The sequence below is a fragment of the Hypanus sabinus genome, chromosome 19 (assembly GCF_030144855.1).
Source record: "Hypanus sabinus isolate sHypSab1 chromosome 19, sHypSab1.hap1, whole genome shotgun sequence".
NCBI lineage: Eukaryota > Metazoa > Chordata > Chondrichthyes > Myliobatiformes > Dasyatidae > Hypanus > Hypanus sabinus.
Genome location: NC_082724.1, coordinates 72803304 through 72827541, shown reverse-complemented (window position 1 = coordinate 72827541; position 24238 = coordinate 72803304). Strand labels below are relative to the sequence as shown.

Genomic DNA, 24238 nt, shown 5'->3' with positions numbered 1-24238 from the left:
TTGCCACCCTGCTCAATTCCTTTCAATCTGGCCATGCTGCAAAATATCAGCTGACAGGAGAAATATCTACAAGAAAATCTTAAAAATATAAATCATTTCCAATGCTTGAGATCTTTCTCAGAAATGCAGTTATCACTGGAGCTTGTAATCACATCCTGAATCTCAGCAATAGCTTTGGCTATGTCTACATTCAATAGCAGTCTGAATGATAATGGGTCTCTCACTCCTTTTGAAGATCTGGATTAATGGGATTTGTTGTGGCATGGATGAAATCACGGGAGAGCGAGTTACTGGTAGGTATAAAGCAGCTTCTTTATTCGACACAAGGTACAGCAAGCGTCATATGGAGACCCTTTGGTGGAAAAGGTCTGCTAGCCCAGTGTGGGCTCGATATTTATTTGCTAAACACAAAGGGCAGTCCCTATTTACAAAGTATAAACAATGCTTTCCTTTGAAGCTACATACAAACATCACACCTTCTGACTTCATCCTTTCCTCCTGACGGCCACATGCCTGGGCTGGTATTTGGGAATGCAAGTTAAATCCACAATACATTTATTTGGTATTTTACATGCTAACATAGAGGACAAGTTATATTTACAAAGTATAGATAAGGCTGTTTTCAAAACTACCGTATTCCGGTATTCACAGCTTTTATTTAATGCTTTTAAGAACAGCATTGTTACAAATGAACTGGGTTCACAGCTTTTGGGAAACGCATTATTATGAACTCAAACCACAGCACTTTGTCAGAGAACAGAAGACTGGCGGCCAAAGTCATTTAAGTGTAAATGACATCGACCCAAAAACTCAACTCTAACAGTATTTGTACATCTACAATGTGGTTTCAGATACCCTACACGTCTGAAATTGAGTTTGCACAATGTTGCTCCAGATACTTTTGTTAAACTAAAAAGCATGAGCTGGCTTTGAACTGGCGCACTTATGGGTGAGAAACCCACAGCAAGAGATCAATACCAAAGCCCTTGATTTTTTCCCCCTGTATACTTTGAAGAGTGGTAAATCAGTGTACAAATTCTAGGCAGGGGTTTAATACTTTTAAAAGCCTCAAAGATGAACTAAAAACCTTCTGACCCACTTGTAATTAGGCACTGGCAATTCAAGCTATGGGGTTCGTTATTTTAGAGGTATGGCATGGAGCAGGTGCTTCCACCCAGCAACCCCAGTTTAACCCTCGCCTAATTTACAATGACCAATTAACCTACTAACCAGTGCATCTTTGGACTGTGGGAGGGAACTGGAGCACCCGGAAAAAACCCATACATTCCACAGGGAGAATGTACAAACTCCTTACAGATGAGGTTGGAATATTTTGACAGCCCAATCTGTAACAGCATCACACTAACTGCTACACTCCTGTTCTTGATCCTGCTTTATTAGTTGCTTCTGTTTGTATATACAGCTTCAGATGTGATCTGTAACCCAGTCTACAGCCAGAGGTTTGTTTGAGTGCCAGAATGGAGACCACACATAAGTGGATAAACAATCTTTTGCATTATCAGACAGAACCAGTCAGACTCCCCTGTCTATATTGTAAATTGTTACAGTGCTCCACTAACATGTCAAGGCCTAGTGGTCAGGGTCTTCATTTGTCATCATCGAGTTCTGGGTTTGACTGGAAGTTGAGGCCTGATAGACAGAACCCTGAGGCTGAGAATCTGCTGGGGAGGACCAAGCCCACGTCTGTGAATCTGAATCTGCCGGAGGCTGGAGGGCAGAAGTGACCTGTCCTGGGTTGGAGGACTGCTGTTGATGCAAACATTACTTTTCAAGGTATGTGATAATTAAAATTAATCTGAAGCTTGGCATTGCAGCCAGCCGTTTGAATCTTTATACTCTTATTAACTCATTTCTCCTGGATTTGCCAATTAGTCTATCAGAATAAGAATCCACTTGTGCCTGTAGTTTTACCACGCAAAATGAAATGTGCAGGCATAAGGCTAGCGAAATGACAAGGGTATCATATCAAAATTGATCAAGTAATTGCACATATCTCTAAAGGCATGCTGTTAGTTACAGTCATTAGTTAACAATCAGAAGTTGGCAAACCCTAGAAATCTAGACAGGAAATGCTGGCACAACTCGGGTGGTCATCTAGCATTAGTGGGGGGGGGGTGGGAAGGGAGGGATAATGAGAGATGATGAGAAAAAGATAATTTTAGGTCAATGACCCGTCAGACTAGGAACCCAAATTTATTCCCCTAAATCCAGGACGGTAAGAATAAGGTATACCAAACAATATTTATTGTTAAATTCATTTTAATTGAGCAATAATTGTTATGATTGTCCTGGAGATCTGTACCATCTCTACGTGTTGCAATCACATCCTGATTTACTGAGTCTGTAAAACTTGGATTTTGCTATAACCACACAGAAGTCTGCCTTTTATCTCAGAGCTGTGGCTCAAACAACCCCTTCATGTTCTGTAATTCTTCGTTTCCTCCTTTTCCTTGTACTTTCCTCAGCAGATTCATTCATAGTTAAACCCAAGAGCTCGAGAGTCCTGCTAAAGTAAGCCATGGGAGCAGCTGTAATAACTGTCTCTGACTTCTTAGCTTCCAATGGTGGGATTGTAAGTCTTTGTAAGTGAAGGTGAATTGGTACTTTCCACATCTGTTTTTGGTTCAAATGTAGTTTCCTCAGTAAGAATTCATCCAATACCTAAATAAGGAAAATCCAGCATTAAGAAGCATTATACGATACCTAAATTAATGCATACAATTTAAGTAAGGATCATATTGATAATAGGACAGGCAAAATGTAATTCAACATCAAAACAAAACTGAACAATTCCGGAGAGGGAGTGTTGCTGCAGATTCTAGTACAGGTATCTACAATCTGCTGGAGAAACTGCAAATTGAGCAGCATCTGTGGAAGGAAAGGAATTGTAGATTGTAGAAAGGAATTGTCTGAATGCAGGGTGTCAACCCACAACACTGACAGCACGTTTCTTCCAGCGATACTCCACTTGGCATGAATGGAAGTGAAACTTCACTTCCAGACAAGCTCAATGCATTTTATGCTCGTTTTGAAAGGGAGCATCTCTGCTGCAGCCAGTGAACCTTCCATCTCTGTCTTGGAGGTTATTATCAGGCTGTCTTTCAGGAGGGTGAACCCTCATCAGGGCAGCAGACCCCAATGGAGTACCCAGTAAGGCTCTGAAAACTTGTGCCAACCAACTGGTAGGTGTATTTATTGCATATTCAGCCTCTGCTACAGTTGTAAGTTCCCACCCGCTTCAAAAGGGCAACAATTTTACCAGTGCCGAAGAAGACTAGTGACTGCCTTAGTGACTATCGCCCAATCTACAGCGATGACCTAATTTGAGAGGTTGGTCATGGCTAGAATCAACTCCTGCCTCAGCAAGAACCTGGACTCACTACAATTTACCTATCACCACAATAGTCAACGGCAGCTGCAATCTCAATGGCTCTCAGATCACCGGGACAACACAAACACTCACATTAGGATGCTCTTCATTGACCTTAGCTCAATGTTTAACACCATCATCCCTAGTCCTGTTCAGTAAGCTACAAAATCTGGGCCTCTGCAAATGGATCCTCAACCTACTAACCGGGAGACCACAATCTGTGTGGATCGGTGATAACACATCCTCCTTGCTGACGTTCAACACTGGTGCATCTCAGGGGTGTGCGACTAGCCCACTGCTATGCTCTCTCTATTCTCATGACTGTGTGGCTAGGCATAGCTGAAATGCCATCTATAAATTTGCTGATGATACAACCCTTGCTGGCAGAATATCAGACTGAGACAAGAGGGTGTACAGGAGCGAGATAGTCCAGCTAGTTGAGTGGTGTCACAGCAACAAACTTGCACTCAACGTCAGTAAGACCAAAGAGCTGATCGTGGACTTCAGAAAAGGTAGGATGAGGAAACATAGAAAACATACAGCACAATGCAGGCCGTTCGGCCCACAAAGCTGTGCTGAACATGTCCCTATCTTAGAACTACCTAGGCTTTACCCATAGACCTCTATTTTCCTGAGCTCCATGTAACTATCCAGGAGTCACTTAAAAGACCCTACCGTTTCCGCCTCCACCGTCGCCAGCCCATTCCACACACTCACCACTCTCGATGTTTCATTTTTAAGAAACGTACCCTGACATCTCCTCTGACCCCACTTCCAAGCACAAACCAATCCTCATAGAGGGATCAGAAGTGGAGAGTGAGCAGTTTCAAGTTCCTGGGTGTTAAGATCCCTGAGGATCTAACCATATCAATGCAGCTATAAAGAAAGCAAGACAGCAGCTATATTTCAGCAGGAGTTGGAGGAGATTTGATTGTCACTTAAAACACTAAAACTTCTACAGCTGTATTGTGGATAGCATTCTGTCAGGCTTCATCACTGTCCGGTATTTGTTGGGGGAGGGGAACTGCTGCACAGGATCTAAAGAATCCATAGAAAGTTATAAAACTAGACAGTTCCATCTTGGGTACTAGTCCCCATAGTATCCAAGATATCTTCAAGGAGTGGTGCCTCAGAAAGGCAACGTCCACCATTAAGAGCTCCCATCACCCAGGACATGCCCTCTGATTGTTACCACCAAGAAAGAGGTACAGAAGCCTGAAGGCACACGCAATAATTCAGGAACAGCTCCTTCCCCTCTGCCATCCAATTCCTAAATGGACATTAAATGTATGAACACTACCCTTATTATTTCCATTTTTGCACTAATTTTAATTTAAATATTTAATATACAATAGGTGCAGAAGTAGACCATTCGGCCCTTCAAGCCTGCACCGCCATTCTGAGATCATGGCTGATCATCTACTATCAATACCTGGTTCTTGCCTTGTCCCCATATCCCTTGATTCCCCTATCCATAAGATACCTATCTAGCTCCTTCTTGAAAGCATCCAGAGAATTGGCCTCCACTACCTTCCGAGGCAGTGCATTCCAGACCCCCACAACTCTCTGGGAGAAGAAGTTCTTCCTTAACTCTGTCCTAAATGACCTACCCCTTATTCTCAAACCATGCCCTCTGGTACTGGACTCTCCCAGCATCTGGAACATATTTCCTGCCTCTATCTTGTCCAATCCCTTAATAATCTTATATGTTGCAATCAGATCCCCTCTTAATCTCCTTAATTCCAGCGTGTACAAGCCCAGTCTCTCTAACCTCTCTGCGTAAGACAGTCCAGACATCCCAGGAAATAACCTCGTGAATCTACGCTGCACTTCCTCCACAGCCAGGATGTCCTTCCTTAACCCTGGAGAACAAAACTGTACACAATACTCCAGGTGTGGTCTCACCAGGGCCCTGTACAAGAGGATTTCCTTGCTCTTGTACTCAATTCCCTTTGTAATAAAGGCCAACATTCCATTAGCCTTCTTCACTGCCTGCTGCACTTGCTCATTCACCTTCAGTGACTGATGAACAAGGACTCCTTGATCTCTTTGTATTTCTCCCTTACCTAACTCTACACAGTTCAGATAATAATCTGCCTTCCTGTTCTTACTCCCAAAGTGGATAACCTCACACTTATTCACTCACATTAAACGTCATCTGCCAAGTATCTGCCCACTCACTCAGCCTATCCAAGTCACCCTGAATTCTCCTAACATCCTCATCACATGTCACACTGCCACCCAGCTTAGTATCATCAGCAAACTTGCTGATGTTATTCTCAATGCCTTCATCTAAATCGTTGATGTAAATGCTAAACAGCTGTGGTCCCAATACCGAGCCCTGTGGCACCCCACTAATCACCACCCGTCATTCCGAGAAACACCCATTCACCGTTACCCTTTGCTTTCTATCTGCCAATCAGTTTTCTATCCATGTCAATATCTTCCCCCCCAATGCCATGAGCTCTGATTTTACCCACCAATCTCCTATGTGGGACCTTATCAAATGCCTTCTGAAAATCGAGGTACACTACATCCACTGGATCTCCCTTGTCTAACTTCCTGGTTACATCCTCGAAAAACTCCAACAGATTAGTCAAGCGTGATTTGCCCTTGGTAAATCCATGCTGGCTCGGCCCAATCCTATCACTGCTATCTAGATATGCCACTATTTCATCTTTAATAATGGACTCTAGCATCTTCCCCACGACTGATGTTAGGCTGACAGGACAATAGTTCTTTGTTTTCTCCCTCCCTCCTTTCTTAAAAAGTGGGATAACATTAGCCATTCTCCAATCCTCAGGAACTGATCCTGAATCTAAGGAACATTGGAAAATGATTACCAATGCATCTGCAATTTCCAGGGCCACTTCCTTTAGTACCCTAGGATGCAGACCATCTGGACCTGGGGATTTGTCAGCCTTCAGTCCCATCAGTCTTCTCATCACCGTTTCCTTCCTAATGTCAATCTGTTTCATTTCCTCTGTTACCCTATGTCCTTGGCCTATCCATACATCTGGGAGATTGCTTGTGTCTTCCCTAGTGAAGACAGATCTAAAGTACTTATTAAATTCTTCTGCCATTTCTCTGTTTCCCATAACAATTACACTCAATTCATTCTTCAAGGGCCCAACATTGTTCTTAACTTTCTTCTTTCTCTTCACATACCGAAAAAAGCTTTTGCTATCCTCCTTTATATTCCTGGCTAGCTTGCGTTCGTACCTCATTTTTTTCTCTCCATATTGCCTTTTTAGTTAAGTTCTGTTCCTTAAAAATTTCCCCATCATCTGTCCTCCCACTCACCTTAGCTCTGTCATACTTCCTTTTTTTTTTAATACTATGCAATCTCTGACTTCCTTTGTCAACCACTGTGGCCTCTTTCCCCCCTTTGAATCCTTCCTTCTCCGGGGGATTAACTGATTTTGCACCTTGTGCATTATTCCCAAGAATACCTGCCATTGCTGTTCCACTGTCTTTTCTGCTAGGATATCCGTCCAGTTAACTTTGGCCAGCTCGTCCCTCATGGCTCCATAGTCTCCCCTGTTCAACTGCAACACTGACACTCCGATCTGCCCTTATCCTTCTCAAATTGCAGATAAAAACTTATCATATTATGGTCACTACCTCCTAATGGCTCCTTTACTTCAAGATCGCTTATCAAATCCTGTTCATTACTTAACACTAAATCCAGAATAGCCTTGTCCCTGGTCGGCTCTCGTACAAGCTGTTCCAAGAATGCATCCCATAGGCACTCTACAAACTCCCTATCCTACTGTTATTGATTTGCTAATGTATTTTTCTATATTAGCATTGCATTGTACTGCTGCCACTAAGTTAACAAATTTAATGACATATGCTGGTGATATTAAAACTGATTCTGATTATTGAATTTCTCTAGCAAATTCTGTCGAACAATGTTAACTAGTTTTAACACCTGTTTGTCCACCTGACAGTGCAAGCAGAGAATTTACCATGTAAATAGATTACTTATTTAGAAGATTTGAACATCATCAGTACAAATCATTTAAAATGCTAAGGTTAAAGGGGTGAATAGGGGCAAAAATCAGAATGTGTGTTAGGTGACATATGTACTTTGATAGTAGATTTACTTTGAAACTGTGCAAGTTACAGACATGCAACTCTACTCTTGTGTGTGTTGAGTCTGGATCCAGCAGATCTTTCCCTTGTTCCGACCAGAAAAGTTGACTCTATTTGTCTTCTCAGAGATGCATCCTGACCAGCTGAGTATTTCTGATATTTTCTGTTTCTGTTCCAGTATTTGTCATTTATTTATTTTTTTTGTCATTTTATTTCTGTTCTTGTAACCTCCCGCTCTGCTCTGGGTTCCTCCTTCCCAACACCCCCGTCACCCTTCAGCAGTTTATCTCTATTGCAATTACCTGCGTCTGAGGAATTGCTGATTCCACAGGAAGACAGAAGGGAACTCCCAGAACCTTGCCCAGCCGGGCAGAGTATACATGATCCCCAAGAACTTTGCAGAGTTTGAGACTCAGATGAACTTCCAACAAGCTCTCAAAGGCTGGAAGGAAAGATATATAAAAATGGAAAACAATTATTTAACCAGAATATAATATCCACTTGTCCCTACCTTCATTCAAAATGAATTCACTTAAGGAAGTCTTTCTTTACAATTAAAATTTCTTGTTTTACAAACTGCCCCAGGGTGCCACAGTAGCAAAGCGGTTAGTACGACATTATTACAGCTTAGGGCATCGGAATTTAATCCCAGCATCCTCTGTAAGGAGTTTGTATGTCCTCTCTGTGGAATGTTTGGGTTAAATCTGGGATTGCTGGGCTGCATTGCGCAGATGGCTAGAGGGGTCTATTCTGTCCTGTAAAGACAGTGATGTTAAATGTAAGTTAACGTAATTATGGGTTCATCATGTTCAAACTTTAGTACTTGGAACAGAAGTCAGTTTTCTATATTCTATCTTGCCAGAAACAGTCTAAAGGTCATTAAAGAGAGATCGTACAAGAAAATGCATCTTCCCACATTCCACACCCAATCCCAGGCTTCCATCGTTACCCTTTTATTTTCGGTGAATGGGGAGAGGATGTTTCCTCTATTGGAGAAGTCCTTAACTAGAGGGCACAGCCCCAGTATACAAGGACATCGCTTTAGAGCAAAGATGAGGAGGAATTTCTTTAGCCAGAGGGTGGTGAATCTGTGGAATACATTACCACAGATGGCTGTGGAGGCCAAGTCATTAAGTATATTTAAATAGTTTCTTTATTAGCGAGGATGTCAAAAGGTTACAGGGCGAAGGCAGGAGAATGCAGTTGAGAGGGATAATAAATCAGACATGATGGAATGATGGAGGAAACTCGATGGACTGAATGGCCTAATTCAGTGCCTACGTCTTATGGTCTTCAACATTATAACTTGAAAGGTGAGATTATGAGGTCGCATGCATTAGAATATGGCAGGTATAATTTAATGCATAAGACATCTGATGCCTTCATCAGCAGAACACTTTTTTTGGCCTGTAAGAGTTTCAGAACCCACAGATATATACTGATTCAACCTACCACCCTTGCTATTCAACGACGAGGGCCACTGATCACGTAGATAGTCAGAGGCTTTTTCCCAGGGACGAAATGGCTAGCACGAGGGGGCACAGTTTTAAGGTGCTTGGAAATGGGCACTGAGGGGATGTCAGGGGTAAGTTTTTCACATAGAGAGTGGTGGGTGTGTGGAATGCACAGCCAGTGGCGGTGCTGGAAGCGGATCAATAGGGTCTTTTAAGAACCTCTTTAGATAAGTACATGGAGCTTAGAGAAATGGAGGGCTGTGCGTTAGGGAAATTCTGGGCAGTTTCAGGAGTAGGTTACATGGTCGGCACAACAATGTGGGCTGAATGGCCTGTAATGTGCTGTAAATTTCTATGTTCTATAATGGACTAGCAACATTTTCACAGTTAATACCTGACAGACTTACTTGTAAGAGGCTGAAGCTGTACTAAAGCACAGCCAGCTGCAGTATCCAGAACTTTGTACTGTGTAACTGCTTTCTTCGCTTCTTTCCGCTGAAGGGTTCCACGAGTAGGGTGAAACACAGGAACTACCTATCGACATAACAAACAATTTCATTTTTAGCCACCCTATGAAAATATAATTATACAGATGGGGAAATTTACAGTGGCCTATCGTCCTGAACATATGTGGGATGTGGAACGAATCTAGAGCAACCCAAGGAAATTCACAGGGAGAATATGCAAACTCACAGAAGATCAGGATAAAACCCAGGTCACTTATACTGCCCACAAATGCCTTGGACAGCCATCATCTGCAGATTATCCTTCATTGAGCACATTTACAAGGAGCTTTGTCATCCAGGACCCCCGCCATCTAGGCCACTTTCTCTTGTTGCTGCTACCATTGGGAAGGAGGTACAGGAGCCTTGTGTCCCACACCACCAGGTTCAGGAACAGTTATTACCCTTCAATCATCAGCCTCCTGAACCAGCGTGGATAACCACAACACTGAACCGATTCTACAACCCACGGACTCACTTTCATGGATGCTACAACTCAGTATTATTTATTTACTTTTTATTTGCAGAGTTTGTTTTTCTTCTGCACAGTGATTGTCATTCTGTTATTGATCAGTTTTTCATAAATTCTATTGTATTTCTTTTTTCCCGTAAATGCCTAAAGGAAAACACATCTCAAGGTAAGTGTACAGCAACATAAGTGCTTTAATAATAAATTTACTTTAAATTTTTGAACTTTAAGTCTTACAACGTCCTGACTTGGAGATCTACTGTTGTTCTGTTGACAGTGAAGAGACCAATTCCTGGAACTTGATAACCAACTGCAATGGGAATTTCTTCACCAAAAGAACTGCAGTAGGTTAAGAAGGCAGCTCAACATTTTCACAAGAGCAATTAGGGGTTGCCAAGTCACAAACCTGTTACATTGCAGAAACAAATAAACAATGTGTTCCAGTACATCAGTAGCCTGTTGCATGTAAGCTGCCTCCAAGTAACCTATGTTACTGTCACTTTGGAGTTGAAAAATTGTTGTTCCTCTAGTTTTCCAGTGATGGAAAATCACTTGATTTACTTATTTAGCGACACAGCGGGGAATAGGCCCTTCCAGCCCTTTGTGCCACACCCCCCAGCAACCCCCAACAATCCCAATTTAACCCTAACCTAAACACGGGAAAATGACCAATTAACCTACCTGGTACACCTTTGGAGAATGGGAGGAAACCGGAGGACCCAGAGAAAACACACGCATTCCACGGGGAGGAAGTATCAAGGCTCACTGAAATTGAACTCTGACGCTCTGAGCTGTAATAGCATTATGCTGTTGAGCTAACTGTGGTGCCCTTTACAGTCAGTCTTTTTTTTATTTTTGCTCTTATTAACAATTTAATAATTGTTCCCCTGTGCCGGTTATTGTGTTATCAAAATCAAAAAGTGTATCGAACAGAAACCTACCAGCTTCTGCTTGCCAATATTCTGTTGTTTCAGAGCAATGCTAATCTCACCCTCTTCAGGTTCTGGAACTCCCACTGTCACCGCACTGTTAGGGAAAAAAATTACAGTAAATACACAGATACTTAGAGAATTGGATTCACTGGGATACAGAGTGTTGGAATGGTTAAGTGATTTACAACACCTGCACATACTATGCAATTAGAACTTGGAATTAAACAGTTGCAATATTATTGTTAGACAGTTACAAAACACATTGGGAGAAAATGCAAATGATGGTGTTGAAAAGCATTTTTGGTCGGCACAATAACACGATGAGTAAGCCCAATGCTTCATGCCGTCAGAGACTCAGCTGCAATCCTGACCATGTGTGCTGTCCACGTGAAGCCTGCACGTTCTCCTTGTGACCTTGTGAGTTTTGATGTTATGTTGCAGTTGTACAAGACATTGGAGAGGCCACATCTTGGTGGTGATCATATAGAGCATAAAATTATGAGGGGCAGAGATAGGGTGAATCCATAGTCTTTTACTCAAGGAAAGGGATTCAAGAACTAGAGGGCACAGGCTTTAAGATGAGAGGGTAAGTACTTATTAGAAATTATTAGATTTTTTAGAAACCTGCATGGTAACTTTTTCCCCCACACAGAGTGGTATGTATATGGAACAAGCTGTCAAGTAAGTGGCCAAGGCAGGTGTAAGATAAACATTTTAAACACACTTGGACAGATACAGGAATAGGAACGATTGAGAGGATACGGGTCAATGAGACTCATTTAAATGGGCATTTTGGTCAGTATGGATAAGTGGGCTGTATGGTTCTATGACTATGACCATAACACAAAGGTTCAGAATTGGGCCATTGAGTCTGCTCTGCCATTTGATCATGGCTGTTTTTGTCCCCCCTCAACTGCATTCTCCTACCTTCTCTCCTTATGCTTTGATCCTTTAATGCCCTCTGCTTTAAATATACCAAATGACTTGGCCTCCACAGCCAAATGTTGCAATGAATTCTATAGATTCACCACCCTCTGGCTAAAGAAATTTCACCTCATCTCTGTCTAAAGCAGTGTCCTTCTATTCCGAGGTTGTGCCCTCTAGTCCTAGACTCTCCCACTGTTGGAAACATCCTCTCCACGTCCTCTCTATCTAGGCCTTTCAATATTCGATAGACTTTAATGAGATCCCCCACATTTTTCTAAATTGCAGTGAGTACAGGTCCAGAGCTATCAAAACCTTCTCATATACTAACCCTTTCATTCACAGGATAATTCTTGTAAACCTCCTCTGGACCATCTCCAATGAAAAACCAACCCTTTTTAGACAGGAGGCCCAAAACTGCTCACATTATTCCAGCAGTGGCTTGACCAATACCTTATTAAACCTCAGCATTACATAATGCTTTTATATTCTAAGTCACTGAAAATGAATGCTAGAATTGCATTTACCTTCCTTACCACCAACTCAACCTGCAAGCCCTCATCCTTCAGAGAATCCTGCACTGTAAAGAAGAATTTCTCATGTTTGCACCCCAACCACTGACACACCTCCTCCTGCACAGCTCTTTCATTTTTCCTAGCAAAACAGTTTACATTTTCATATCACTGGGATCACACATGTTCTTCCTCCACGTCTAACTGCACCCATATCTATATCAGTGCACTTAATAACCTCCTCCATTCCATTCACAGCACGATCTTTTCTTTCAAAAGTAGATTAGTTGCACATTATGGTAAATATATTTGAAACCGGCTTAAACTATTCTCAGCAACACACACAAAATACTGGAGCAAATCAGCAGGTCAGGCAACATCTATGGAAACGAAAAAATAGTTGATGTTTCAAGTCAAGGCCCTTCTTCAGGAGTTGAAAGAAAGGAGGAAGACAACAGCATAAAAAGTTGGGGGTGGGGGGAGGGAAAGATAATAGTTAAAAGGCGATAGATGAAACCAGGTGGGTAGGAAAGGTAAAGTACTGGAGAGTAAGGAATCTTATAGGAGAGGAGAGTGGACGATAGGAGAATGGGAAGAAAGACTGAAGTCGGGGGAGGTGATAGACAGGTGAGAAGAGGTAAGTGGCCAAAGTGGGAAGTAGAAGAAGAAGAAGAGAGTGGGAGGGAAAAACGTTATCAGAAGGAGAAATCGATACTCATGCCATCAGGTTGAAAGTCACCCAGACAGAAAATAAGGTTTGCTCCTTCACCGAGGGTGACCTCACCTTGGCACAAGACGAAGCATGGACTGACGTTGGACCTTGTCACATGCTACTCCTAACACAAATAGTTTTGATCTTTAGATAGTAAGTCTCTGGTCCTTCTTGATGTTCAGTTTATGACAGTGTTAGATTACCTTCTATAATTGCTACCTTCTTTGTAGTTCGAACTTTCTCATGTCTTCTTGTATTTTCTATAATTGCATGTGTATATGCAGTTATTCACTGTGTTGCGTAGTGGTTACAGTTCTTTGTATCATTCTGGAAGTTCATTGGGTTTCACATTATTTGAATAGGGGTTATCTGATCTACCAGCTAGAATGGAATGTCTGTTACCTATGATGTAAGAGGTGCAGAGCATGTAGCTCTGGTTCTTTCTTTGTTCTGTCCTGCCTTCACTGCTAGGCTCTTGCGACTCTCTTTGTTCTCTGAGCAAATGATCAAGAAGCAACAAGTATTTTTACCTCATTCTTGTCTTCTGAAATAACCTTGGATCAAAAACATCAGAATCCAACAATAGCCATGTGACACCTTGCCTTTAATTTTCAACTAGTGACAACTGTGTTAAAGAGTCACAGAGTAAAACGGTTCAAAAACAAGCCCTTTGACATACCTCATCCATGCTGACCAAGACACCCAACAAAGCTAGTCCAATTCACCCATATCTTTCCAATCTATGTGCCTGTCCAAATGTCTTTTAAATGTTATTATTGTACCTGCCTCAACTACTTCCACTGGCAGCATGTACACACCACTCTCCATGAAGGAGTTTCCCTCATGTCCCATTTAAAACTTCCCCCTCTCAACTTAAACCTCTAGTTTGTGTTCCCTTCCCCAGGAGAAAGACTGGAGTGTATGCACACTATCTATACGCCTAATGATTTTATATACATCTATAAGGTCACCCCTCAGTGTCCTATTCTGTTACTCTATGTGCTCAAGAGATTTCAAGCAGCCAAAACTGTCATTTCCTGTACATTCAAGCTGTAACAACGTCATCCCCTATATTCACTGACATACAAATAGTAATAGCCCTGTCACTTCTTGTACTGATTAATATTCAATTCATAACAGTACCTTTATCCCCTCTATGTGGTGGTTTCATTTCTAACTGTCCCATTTTTAGCACTTTATCAGACACAAAGTTTTGTGAAAGAGATTCTGTGTCATGCAGACATAATGAAAAATACTGAAACCAACACCAATTTCTACAAACTTCCCTATCCCAGTCACATTGCTGATTGGATTACAGCCACTAAGAGTTACTGTTACAAAGATTTATTCCTTTATTCAACATTTATGACAAGAACCTGGGATTTGATATACAGGGTTTTATTTTTGGGTTATTTAAAATTTGCATACTAATTCAGCCATTACCAGTAAGTCATTAATGGTTCCTTTTTTCTGCGAGCCTGGATAAAGGCATCCTCAATGAGTTTGGTGGTTTGGTGACAATTTGAAAGCAGAACCAGACCAGAATAGTCTCTGTGAATAAAACATAAAAGTCAGCTGTAAATAAGGCAGATATTGAAGGTTAATGGACTTGTCACAGTTCAAATTATAATATACTCATTTGCAACATACTTTAGAAATACGTATGTGATTAATGCAGTAGTAGACTATTTCAGTGAGATATATTGAGTAGTGAGGTGTCTACATTTCTTTCTAAATATGGTGTGTAACCAGAATATGCAATGTCACTGGTACTATATAGTCCAAATTATAGGCCTAATAATGAAGGGCTTAGAGAGAGTGGATGTGGAGAGGATGTTTCCTATAGTGGGGGGAGTCTGGGACCAGAGGACACAGCCTAAGAATAGAGGGACAATCCCTTTAGAACAGCGCCTTTGGAATTCGTTGCTATAGATAGCTCTGGAGGAAAAGTCAAAGGATATACCAAAGTAGAGTAGTGGTTAGTGTGTCTCTATGACAGCTCGGGACATCAGAATCTCAAGTTCAATTCCAGCGTCCTCTGTAAGAAAGTTCGTATGTATTTCCCGTGTGTGTAGACTTCCACTAAATGATTTGGTTTCCTCCCACAGTCGAAAGACCTATCAGTTAGTAGGTTAATTGATCATTGTGAATTGTCCTGTGAGAAGACGAGGGTTAATCAGTGGGTTGCTGGGTGACATAGCTCAGTGAGCTGGAAGGGCCTTTGCTATGCTGCATCTCTAAAAATACTTAAAGCTGAGGTTGATAGGTTCTTCATAAGTCAAGGTGTCCAAGGTTACATGTTGAAGGCAGAAGAATTAAGTTGAGAGGAATAATAAATAAGCCATGATGGAATGGCAGAGCAGACTCGATGGTCCGAATGGTCTAATTCTGCTCCTACAGCTTATGGTCTTGCGCATAACAGCATCATTTCAGCATTCTCTTCTCTCTTATATGTTATTCACAGTGCGTTGGTAAGGTGCTGGAGTTGCCTATGGTGTTACTACATGAGAATACAGTTGTTCAACTGTGAATGCATTTTGCTCCTATATATGTTTATGCCACTGCAGTTTGTATTCTGGACATGCATCCAAATGTGCAGACAACCTGGTTTTCTACAGTTACCTGAATTTAGTCATGTCTGCATGTCTGTGCTCTTCTTGATATATTTGACCCTGTATAAAAATCTTCATTTTCAGTTTTTGCATATGCATTTCCCAACTTCTAAATTTCATGTATCGATAGCTTATTTAATATCCTGCACGATGCATCAAAAAAAACTGTCATATTCCCAGTAAAAAGTGACCCACCTGTGACTTGCTTTTACAATATGGAGCTCTTCAGAAAGCTGCAGCTGCTGCCGAAGATCTGGAAGTAGTGACGTCAAGCAAAGATCGCTACCTGATGTACAATGGAGGAGTGAAAACGGCATGTTTCATCTTTTTATAAACATCATTAGGACAAACAGTCCATTGAATCTTCTCTACCATTGAAAATATCATGGCTGGTATCATCTTTCAATTCAATGTTCCGACCTGACCCCTACCCCCAAGGCCAAGAATTGCACCTGGATCCACAGAATACAGAATAGGCCCTCCAGATAACCATGCTGCCAATTTAAACTAATCCCATTTACTAACATATTGTCCATATCCCCCCCCATTCCCTGCTGTTCATATGCATGTCAAAATGTCTCTTAAGCAATGGTATCATGTCTACTTCAACTTACCACAACTGACAATTCCAGACACCTGCAACTCTGTGCACTTACCTCACAAATCTCCTTTAAACTTTCCCCATTCACCTTAGCCTATGCCCTCTAGTATTTATCAGTTCCACTCTGGGAACAAGACTCTCACTATCTAACCTATCTATGCCTCACAGAATGTTATGAACTTCTATCAAATCACCCCTCAGCTTCTGATGCTCCAGTGATCTGTCTGAGTCTTGAATATTTTAAAGTACAGTGCATTCTGGTGCACTGGGTAGGCAGTTAATTGGGGCAGCCAATTAGTTCTAATGAGACAGGGAAAGGATGGTAGGGTACAGGAACAATGGTGTACAAAGGCTGTTGTAAGTCTAGTCAAGAATAAGAGCTTACAAAAGGTTCAAAAAAACTAGGTAATGATAGAAATCTAGAAGATTATAAGGCTAGCAGGAAGGAGCTTAAGGAAAACCCCAAGGCATTCTACAACTACGTGAAGTGCAAGAGGATAAGATTCGAAAGAAGAGAATCTATCAAGTGTGACAGTGGAAAAGTGTGTATGGAACTGAAGGAGATTACAGAGGTACTTAATGAATACTTTGCTTCAGTATTCACTATGGAAAAGGATCTTGGCAATTGTAGTGATGACTTGCAGCAGACTGAAAAGCTTGAGCATGTAGATATTAAGGAAGAGGATGTGCGGGAGCTTTTGGAAAGCGTCAAATTGGATAAGTCACTGGGACCGGATGGGATGTACCCCAGCTACTGCTGGAAGCAAGGGAGAAGATTGCTGAGCCTCTGGCAATGATCTTTGCCTCATCAATGAGGACAGGAGAGGTTCCAGAGGATTGGAGGGTTGCAGATGTTCCATTGTTCAAAAAAGGGAGTGGGGATAGCCTAGGAAATTATAGACCAGTGAGTCTTACTTCAGTGGTTGGTAAGTTGATGGAGAAGATCCTGACAGGCAGGATTTATGAACATTTGGAGAGGCATAATATGATTAGGAATAGTCAGCATGGCTTTGTTAAAGGCAGGTTGCGCCTTACAAGCCTGATTTAATTATTTGAGGATGTGACTAAACACATTGATGAGGGTAGAGCCATAGATGTAGTGTATATGAATTTTATCAAGGCATTTGATAGGGTACCCCATGCAAGGCTTATTGAGCAAGTTAGGAGACATGGGATCCAGGGGACATTGCTTTGTGGATCCAGAACTGGCTTGCCCACAGAAGGCAAAGTGTGGTTGTAGATGAGTCATATTCTGCATGGAGGCCAGTGACCAGCAGTGTGCCTCAGGGATTTGTTTTATAAATCACCTGGATGAGGAAGTAGAGGGATAGACAATAGACAATAGGTGCAGAAGTAGACCATTCAGCCCTTCGAGCCTGCACCGCCATTTTGAGATCATGGCTGATCAACTACTATCAATACCTGGTTCCTGCCTTGTCCCCATATCCCTTGATTCCCCTATCCATAAGATACCTATCTAGCTCCTTCTTGAAAGCATCCAGAGAATTGGCCTCCACTACCTTCCGAGGCAGTGCATTCCAGACCCCCACAGCTCTCTGGGAGAAGATGTTTTTCCTTAACTCTGTCCTAAATGACCTACCACTTATTCTCAAACCATGCCCTCTGGTACTGGACTCTCCCAGCATCTGGAACATATTTCCGGCTTCTATCTTGTCCAATCCCTTAATAATCTTATATGTTTCAATCAGATCTCCTCTGAATCTCCTTAATTCCAGCGTGTACAAGCCCAGTCTCTCTAACCTCTCTGCGTAAGACAGTCCAGACATCCCAGGAATTAACCTCATGAATTTACACTGCACTTCCTCTACAGCCAGGATGTCCTTCCTTAACCCTGGAGACCAAAACTGTACACAATACTCCAGGTGTGGTCTCACCAGGGCTCTGTACAAATGCAAGAGGATTTCCTTGCTCTTGTACTCAATTCCCTTTGTAATAAAGGCCAACATTCCATTAGCCTTCTTCACTGCCTGCTGCACTTGCTCATTCACCTTCAGTGACTGATGAACAAGGACTCCTAGATCTCTTTGTATTTCTCCCTTACCTAACTCTACACCGTTCAGATAATAATCTGAATTCCCGTTCTTACTCCCAAAGTGGATAACCTCACACTTATTCACATTAAACGTCATCTGCCAAGTATCTGCCCACTCACCCAGCCTATCCAAGTCACCCTGAATTCTCCTAACATCCTCATCACATGTCACACTGCCACCCAGCTTAGTATCATCAGCAAATTTGCTGATGTTATTTTTAATGCCTTCATCCAAATTGTTGACATAAATTGTAAACAGCTGTGGCCCCAATACTGAGCCTTGTGGCACCCCACTAGTCACCACCAGCCATTCCGAGAAACACCCATTCACCGCTACCCTTTGCTTTCTATCTGCCAACCAGTTTTCTATCCATGTCAATGTCTTCCCCCCAATGCCCTGAGCTTTGATTTTACCCACCAATCTCCTATGTGGGACCTTATTAAATGCCTTCTGAAAATTGAGGTACACTACATCCACTGGATCTCCCCCGTCTAACTTCCTGGTTACATCCTCGAAAAACTCCAACAGATTAGTCAAGCACAATTTACCCTTGGTAAATCCATGCTGGCTCGGCCCAATCCTATCACTGCTATCTAGATATGCCACTATTTCATCCTTAATAATGGACTCTAGCATCTTCCCCATCACCGATGTCAGGCTGACAGGCCGATAGTTCTCTGTTTTCTCCCTCCCTCCTTTCTTAAAAAGTGGGATAACATTAACCATTCTCCAATCCTCTGGAACTAATCCTGAATCTAAGGAACATTGGAAAATGATTACCAATGCATTTGCAATTTCCAGGGCCACCTCCTTTAGTACCCTAGGATGCAGACCATCTGGACCTGGGGATTTCTCAGCCTTCAGTCCCATCAGTCTTCTCATCACCGTTTCCTTCCTAATGTCAATCTGTTTCATTTCCTCTGTTACCTTATGTCCTTGGCCCATCCATACATCTGGGAGATTGCTTGTGTCTTCCTTAGTGAAAACAGATCTAAAGTACTCATTAAATTCTTCCGCCAGTTCTCTGTTTCCCATAACAATTTCACCCAATTCATTCTTCAAGGGCCCAACATTGTTCTTAACTATCTTATTTCTCTTCACATACCTAAAAAAGCTTTTGCTATCTTCCTTTATATTCCTGGCTAGCTTGCGTTCGTACCTCATTTTTTCTCCCCATATTGTCTTTTTAGTTAAGTTCTGTTGTTCCTTAAAAACTTCCCAATCATCTGTCCTCCCACTCACCTTAGCTCTGTCATACTTCCTTTTTTTTTAAATGCTATGCAATCTCTGACTTCCTTTGACAACCACTGTGGCCCCTTTCCCCCCCCTTTGAATTCTTCCTTCTCTGGGGGATGAACTGATTTTGCACCTTGTGCATTATTCCCAAGAATACCTGCCATTGCTGTTCCACTGTCTTTTCTGCTAGGCTATCCGTCCAGTCAACTTTGGCCAGCTCCTCCCTCATGGCTCCATAGTTTCCCCTGTTCAACTGCAACACTGACATCTCCGAGCTGCCCTTATCCTTCTCAAATTGCAGATAAAAACTTATCATATTATGGTCACTACCTCCTAATGGCTCTCTTGCTGCAAGATCGCTTATCAAATCCTGTTCATTACATAACACTAAATCCAGAATAGTCTTGTCCTTGGTCGGCTCTCGTACAAGCTGTTCCAAGAATGCATCCCGTAGGCACTCTACAAACTCCCTATCCTGTGGTCCAGCACCAACCTGATTCTCCCAGTTCACCTGCATGTTGAAATCCCCCATAACTACTGCGACATTACCTTTGCCACATGCCAATGTTAACTCCCTATTCAACTTGCTCCCAATATCTATGCTACTGTTTGGTGGCCTGTAGACAACACCCATTTGGGTCCTTTTGCCCTTACTCTTCCTCAATTTTATCCACACAGACTCTACTTCTCCTGGATGAGTTAGTAAATTTGCTGATGACACAAAGGTGGGAGGTGTTGTGGATTGTGTGGAGGGCTGTCAAAGGTTACAACAGGACGTCGATAGGATGCACAACTGAGCTGAGAAGTGGCAGATGGAGTTCAACCCAGATAAGTGTGAAGCGGTTCATTTCGGTAGGTCAAATATGATAGAATATAGTATTAATGGTATCAAAGTGCTGCGCAGGTTGACTGTGCGGTTAAGAAGGCATACAGTGTATTGGCCTTCATCAACTGTGGGATTGAGTTCAAGAGCAGAGAGTTAATGTTACAGCTATATAGGACCCTGGTCAGGCCCCACTTGGAGTACTGTGCTCAGTTCTGGTCACCTCACTACAGGAAGGATGTGGAAACTATGGAAAGGGTGCAGAGGAGATTTACAAGGATGTTGCCTGGATTGGGGAGCATGCCTTATGGGAATAGGTTGAGAGAACTCGGCCTTTTCCCCTTGGAGCAACGGAGGACCTGACAGAGGTGTAGAAGATGATGACGGGCATTGATCGTGTGGATAGTCAAGAGGCTTTTTCCCAGGGCTGAAATGACTAACACGAGAGGGGACAGTTTTAAGGTGCTTGGAGTTAGGTACTGAGGAGATGATAGGGAATTTTTTTTGTTTTTACGCAGAAAGTGGTGAGTGCGTGGAATGGGCTGCCGGTGACGATGGTGGAGGTAGATACAATAGGGTCTTTTAAGAGATTCCTAGATAGGTACATGGAGCTTAGAAAAATAGAGGGCTATGGGTAACCCTAGGTAGTTTCTAAAGTACATGTTCGGGATGACATTGAGAGCTGAAGGATCTGTATTGTACTGTAGCTTTTCTATGTTTCTATGACCTATTCTGAGCTGTATCGCTAAAATAAAATATTTAATCATCTGTTCTCCAGCACAGACTCTGCTTCTTGCCATCACAGTATGAAGCAGTGCTTCACTCCAGTATGAATGACACCAGAGCTTCTGGGAACAAAGGAAAACAAGCATTGTAATCTTGATGTCATATAGCACAGTATTGATTTGAGAACCTGTGTCAAATATGGCTCTAGCACAAACACCTTCAATCCATATGGATTCATCAGAGCTTGTTCCCACTAAACCTTAAGGAATAGTGTTTTGTGCTTTAGTAATCTCCCTTGATACACTGATAGGAACTTATCCTTGACCAACTGCTGATCTACTTTCCGAAGAAATTCCTGTCCTTCACACTCCCGTTTGAAACGTCTATCTTCTCCACAGTTGTAACAGAAACTACCAGCCACTTCACTGGTCAAGGGACCCCACTCAGTAGCAGCCGTCGCCTTTGTACATCTCACCAGTGAGTCTGTCCTCCTATTGGCCTTGTTGAGATGTTAAGGAGTTAGCATCTCATTAGCCTCCTGTGACCCTGGCTATTCTGTAAGGGTCATAGCAGCTAAGACTTTGCAAAAAGTATAGAAGCACAACTGTGTTTTACAAGATAAGCTGAGCGGGTGATATTATTCTTGGTATGTGACCTGTGTTTAACTTCAGTTCCTGCTTAGAAGCAACTTGTATCATTGCTTGATTAATTGCTGTAAGAGACATACCCTGCTTTGTACTTACTATAGCACTTGCAAGATAAGCATTAAAAGGAATGCCTGTTTCAAGGGTAGGAGGCTCGGAGTGGTAAGCTTGTGTCTGGCTGTATCCAGACATAGGGGCAGTTAAGCTGTTACATGAACAATTTATGGCTGATAAGTTAACAATAATCATCTGTACAGAAAACCGCGGGGGTTGAACCCACATGTAGCCGGTGTACATGACTACATGTGTATTAAAAAGCTGTATTTGCCTTAGAACTAGACAGACATCTGATGCAGCCTCCAAGAGAGTGCTTAAGGAGGTAGCTTGCTAATAAAGAGTTAAAGTTCCATTCACCATAGTATGTGGTGTCTTTGCATCGGGTAGATCGAAAGAAGTTTACAACATTGTCATGCTTAATGGCAGCACCAACCAATTATCATCCAAAAAAGCTCAGCCCTCAGATCTTTCATGACATCCTGCAAAACCCCCACTGGTGTGGCTCCAGGGGTTGCTTTAGTAACAGAGGTTACTACCGAAGATGACAGAGGCCTCCCACTCCTCCATCACATTTTCCTCCTCTCTAACTTCTCAGAGTGACTCGGTAAAAGATGAGGAGGGTGCATCTTGTGGGTCATTCAAATACATAGAGCAATCACCTCATGTGACAGCACGCCCTTCACAACTTGCTCCATCCTCAATTTCTCTCAAAGAGTTAAATGCTCCCTTTGTGGCACAAACAGTGCAGCGGCTCCTCCAACCTGAAAACATCTCTCCTTCCTCCTGAAATGTGTGCCTAAGCTTCATCCTAACATCAGTTGCACCTTGTACAGTGCCAAAAGCATTTTCCACAGCTTGCAGATAATTAGCTGACACGGCTAATGGATTGCCTGCCTTGAGGAACCTCACTATATCAGCCGCCTGGCCCTTTAAGCACACTACCAGTCTCATATTATCTGGGCACTGCCACTCATCCAGTAACTGAGGTGGCTGCTCAGCCCATGCCTCATATTCTTCATCCCCATCAGGTGTGACCTTAACTCCAGGGAACACTCCCAGCTGACAATAACTTCAGCTCTCCGCAGATATACCTCTGCATTTATCAACCAGTGATGTAATAGCCAAACAAGCTCAGAATTTAAAATCAACCACTGAAGAACTCATTAGGCCTTTCACATCAGGCAATTCCTTCCCCTCACTCTGCAGGAATGACATCGGCTTGCCTTTAAAGTCTCCACCCTCCGCTACAGGAAACTTGGTTTACAATTAGGCACCCTCGCCTACTCTCCCATCTTCTCTAAAAGTATAGATGGCCCTCTCCAGGTATCCCATGCGTACTAGGCAGATCCACTGCCATGACGTCATTGCTCGTCTGAACCAAAACAACATCTTTGCCCAACGTTTGGTCAAACTGCCATTCCATGATCGTAACTTTCCTGAATACTGTAACATTACTTAAAACCCTAATCAATAATTCTGGGCTGCGGATATCCATCCCACTCAGAATCAAGACCTAATTATGTGTAGTCTCTTTGAATTGTACCAACGCTTGATCCCTGCAGCGTCCATAACCATGTAGCTTAAAAACTTTCCCGGACAATAGTTTAACACAGGCTTAAGCACAAAGCCACTTAATCAATTCTTAGAACAATTATACAGTATTCAGCAAATCCAATCCCAGACGATAGCCCCCACAATGAAGCCCCTTTTACTGGGATTCTCTAGAGATATGTGGTTTGTCCCTGACTAACAAGCTAATGGACTGAATGGTGAGAAAATCACCTTTGTTGAATTCCGTACGTCTAGGGTCGATATGACTTAGTCCCAGTCTGGGAGAGCCGGGATGTTTTGACCCCATCTTCCCTCCTGTCTTCTCCCAGCTCCCGCCAAAAAGACATCAACCCACACCAGTGTCCATCACAAAATCCTCTCTGCCCAATGTTCTCTAGAACCTTATCACAATTCCACCATCCTGACTGAATGACACTACATTCCTAAGCATGAACATCACAACCTTTTATCTTTAGCTCAAACCCAAACATGCCTAAAGCATAACAGACTGCTCTTACAGAACTGCTAAAATGAAATACCTACAGTGTAGCAGTAAAAATCTTAACCAGGGCATTACACTATGATTCTTCTAGAATATTCCTTCTTGCTTCAAATACTCCTAGTGGCATCGAGTTCTACATTTTCTAAACAAGATCTTCCTTATTTCAATTTGGAGCTGATAACTAGATCATAAGCTCAGGATTTTGTACCATCAATAAAATAGTAGGGCAAATTTTAGAACTGAAAGATTAAGTATCTTGAAGATTAGTATTAATTGCCACATGTACATTGAAACATGCAGTGAAATGCATCGTTTGCGTCAAATCAAATCAGCCAGAATTGTGGTGGTCACCACTCTTCCATAGCACCACAGCATACCCCTAATCATACATCTCTGGAAAGTGGGAGGCAACTGGGGCACCCAGAGGAAAGCTATGT

At 42.4% G+C, this 24238-nt stretch overlaps 1 protein-coding gene across 5 annotated transcripts in view; it reads right to left on the bottom strand.

The window, feature by feature from the left end:
- Positions 1–302: 302 nt before the first annotated feature.
- The window catches only part of LOC132378053 (mitochondrial mRNA pseudouridine synthase RPUSD3-like), a 52290-nt gene continuing 28354 nt past the window's right edge, over positions 303–24238 (bottom strand). For all 5 annotated transcript variants that reach the window (XM_059944714.1, XM_059944710.1, XM_059944712.1 and 2 more), the window contains 6 exons: positions 15803–15893; positions 14439–14546; positions 10857–10941; positions 9351–9477; positions 7792–7931; positions 303–2682 (listed from right to left, as the gene is read on the bottom strand). In XM_059944714.1, the coding sequence (XP_059800697.1) occupies positions 2425–2682; positions 7792–7931; positions 9351–9477; positions 10857–10941; positions 14439–14546; positions 15803–15893 (809 nt within the window). In that variant the 3' untranslated portion in view covers positions 303–2424. The remainder of the gene's footprint in view (positions 2683–7791; positions 7932–9350; positions 9478–10856; positions 10942–14438; positions 14547–15802; positions 15894–24238) is intronic.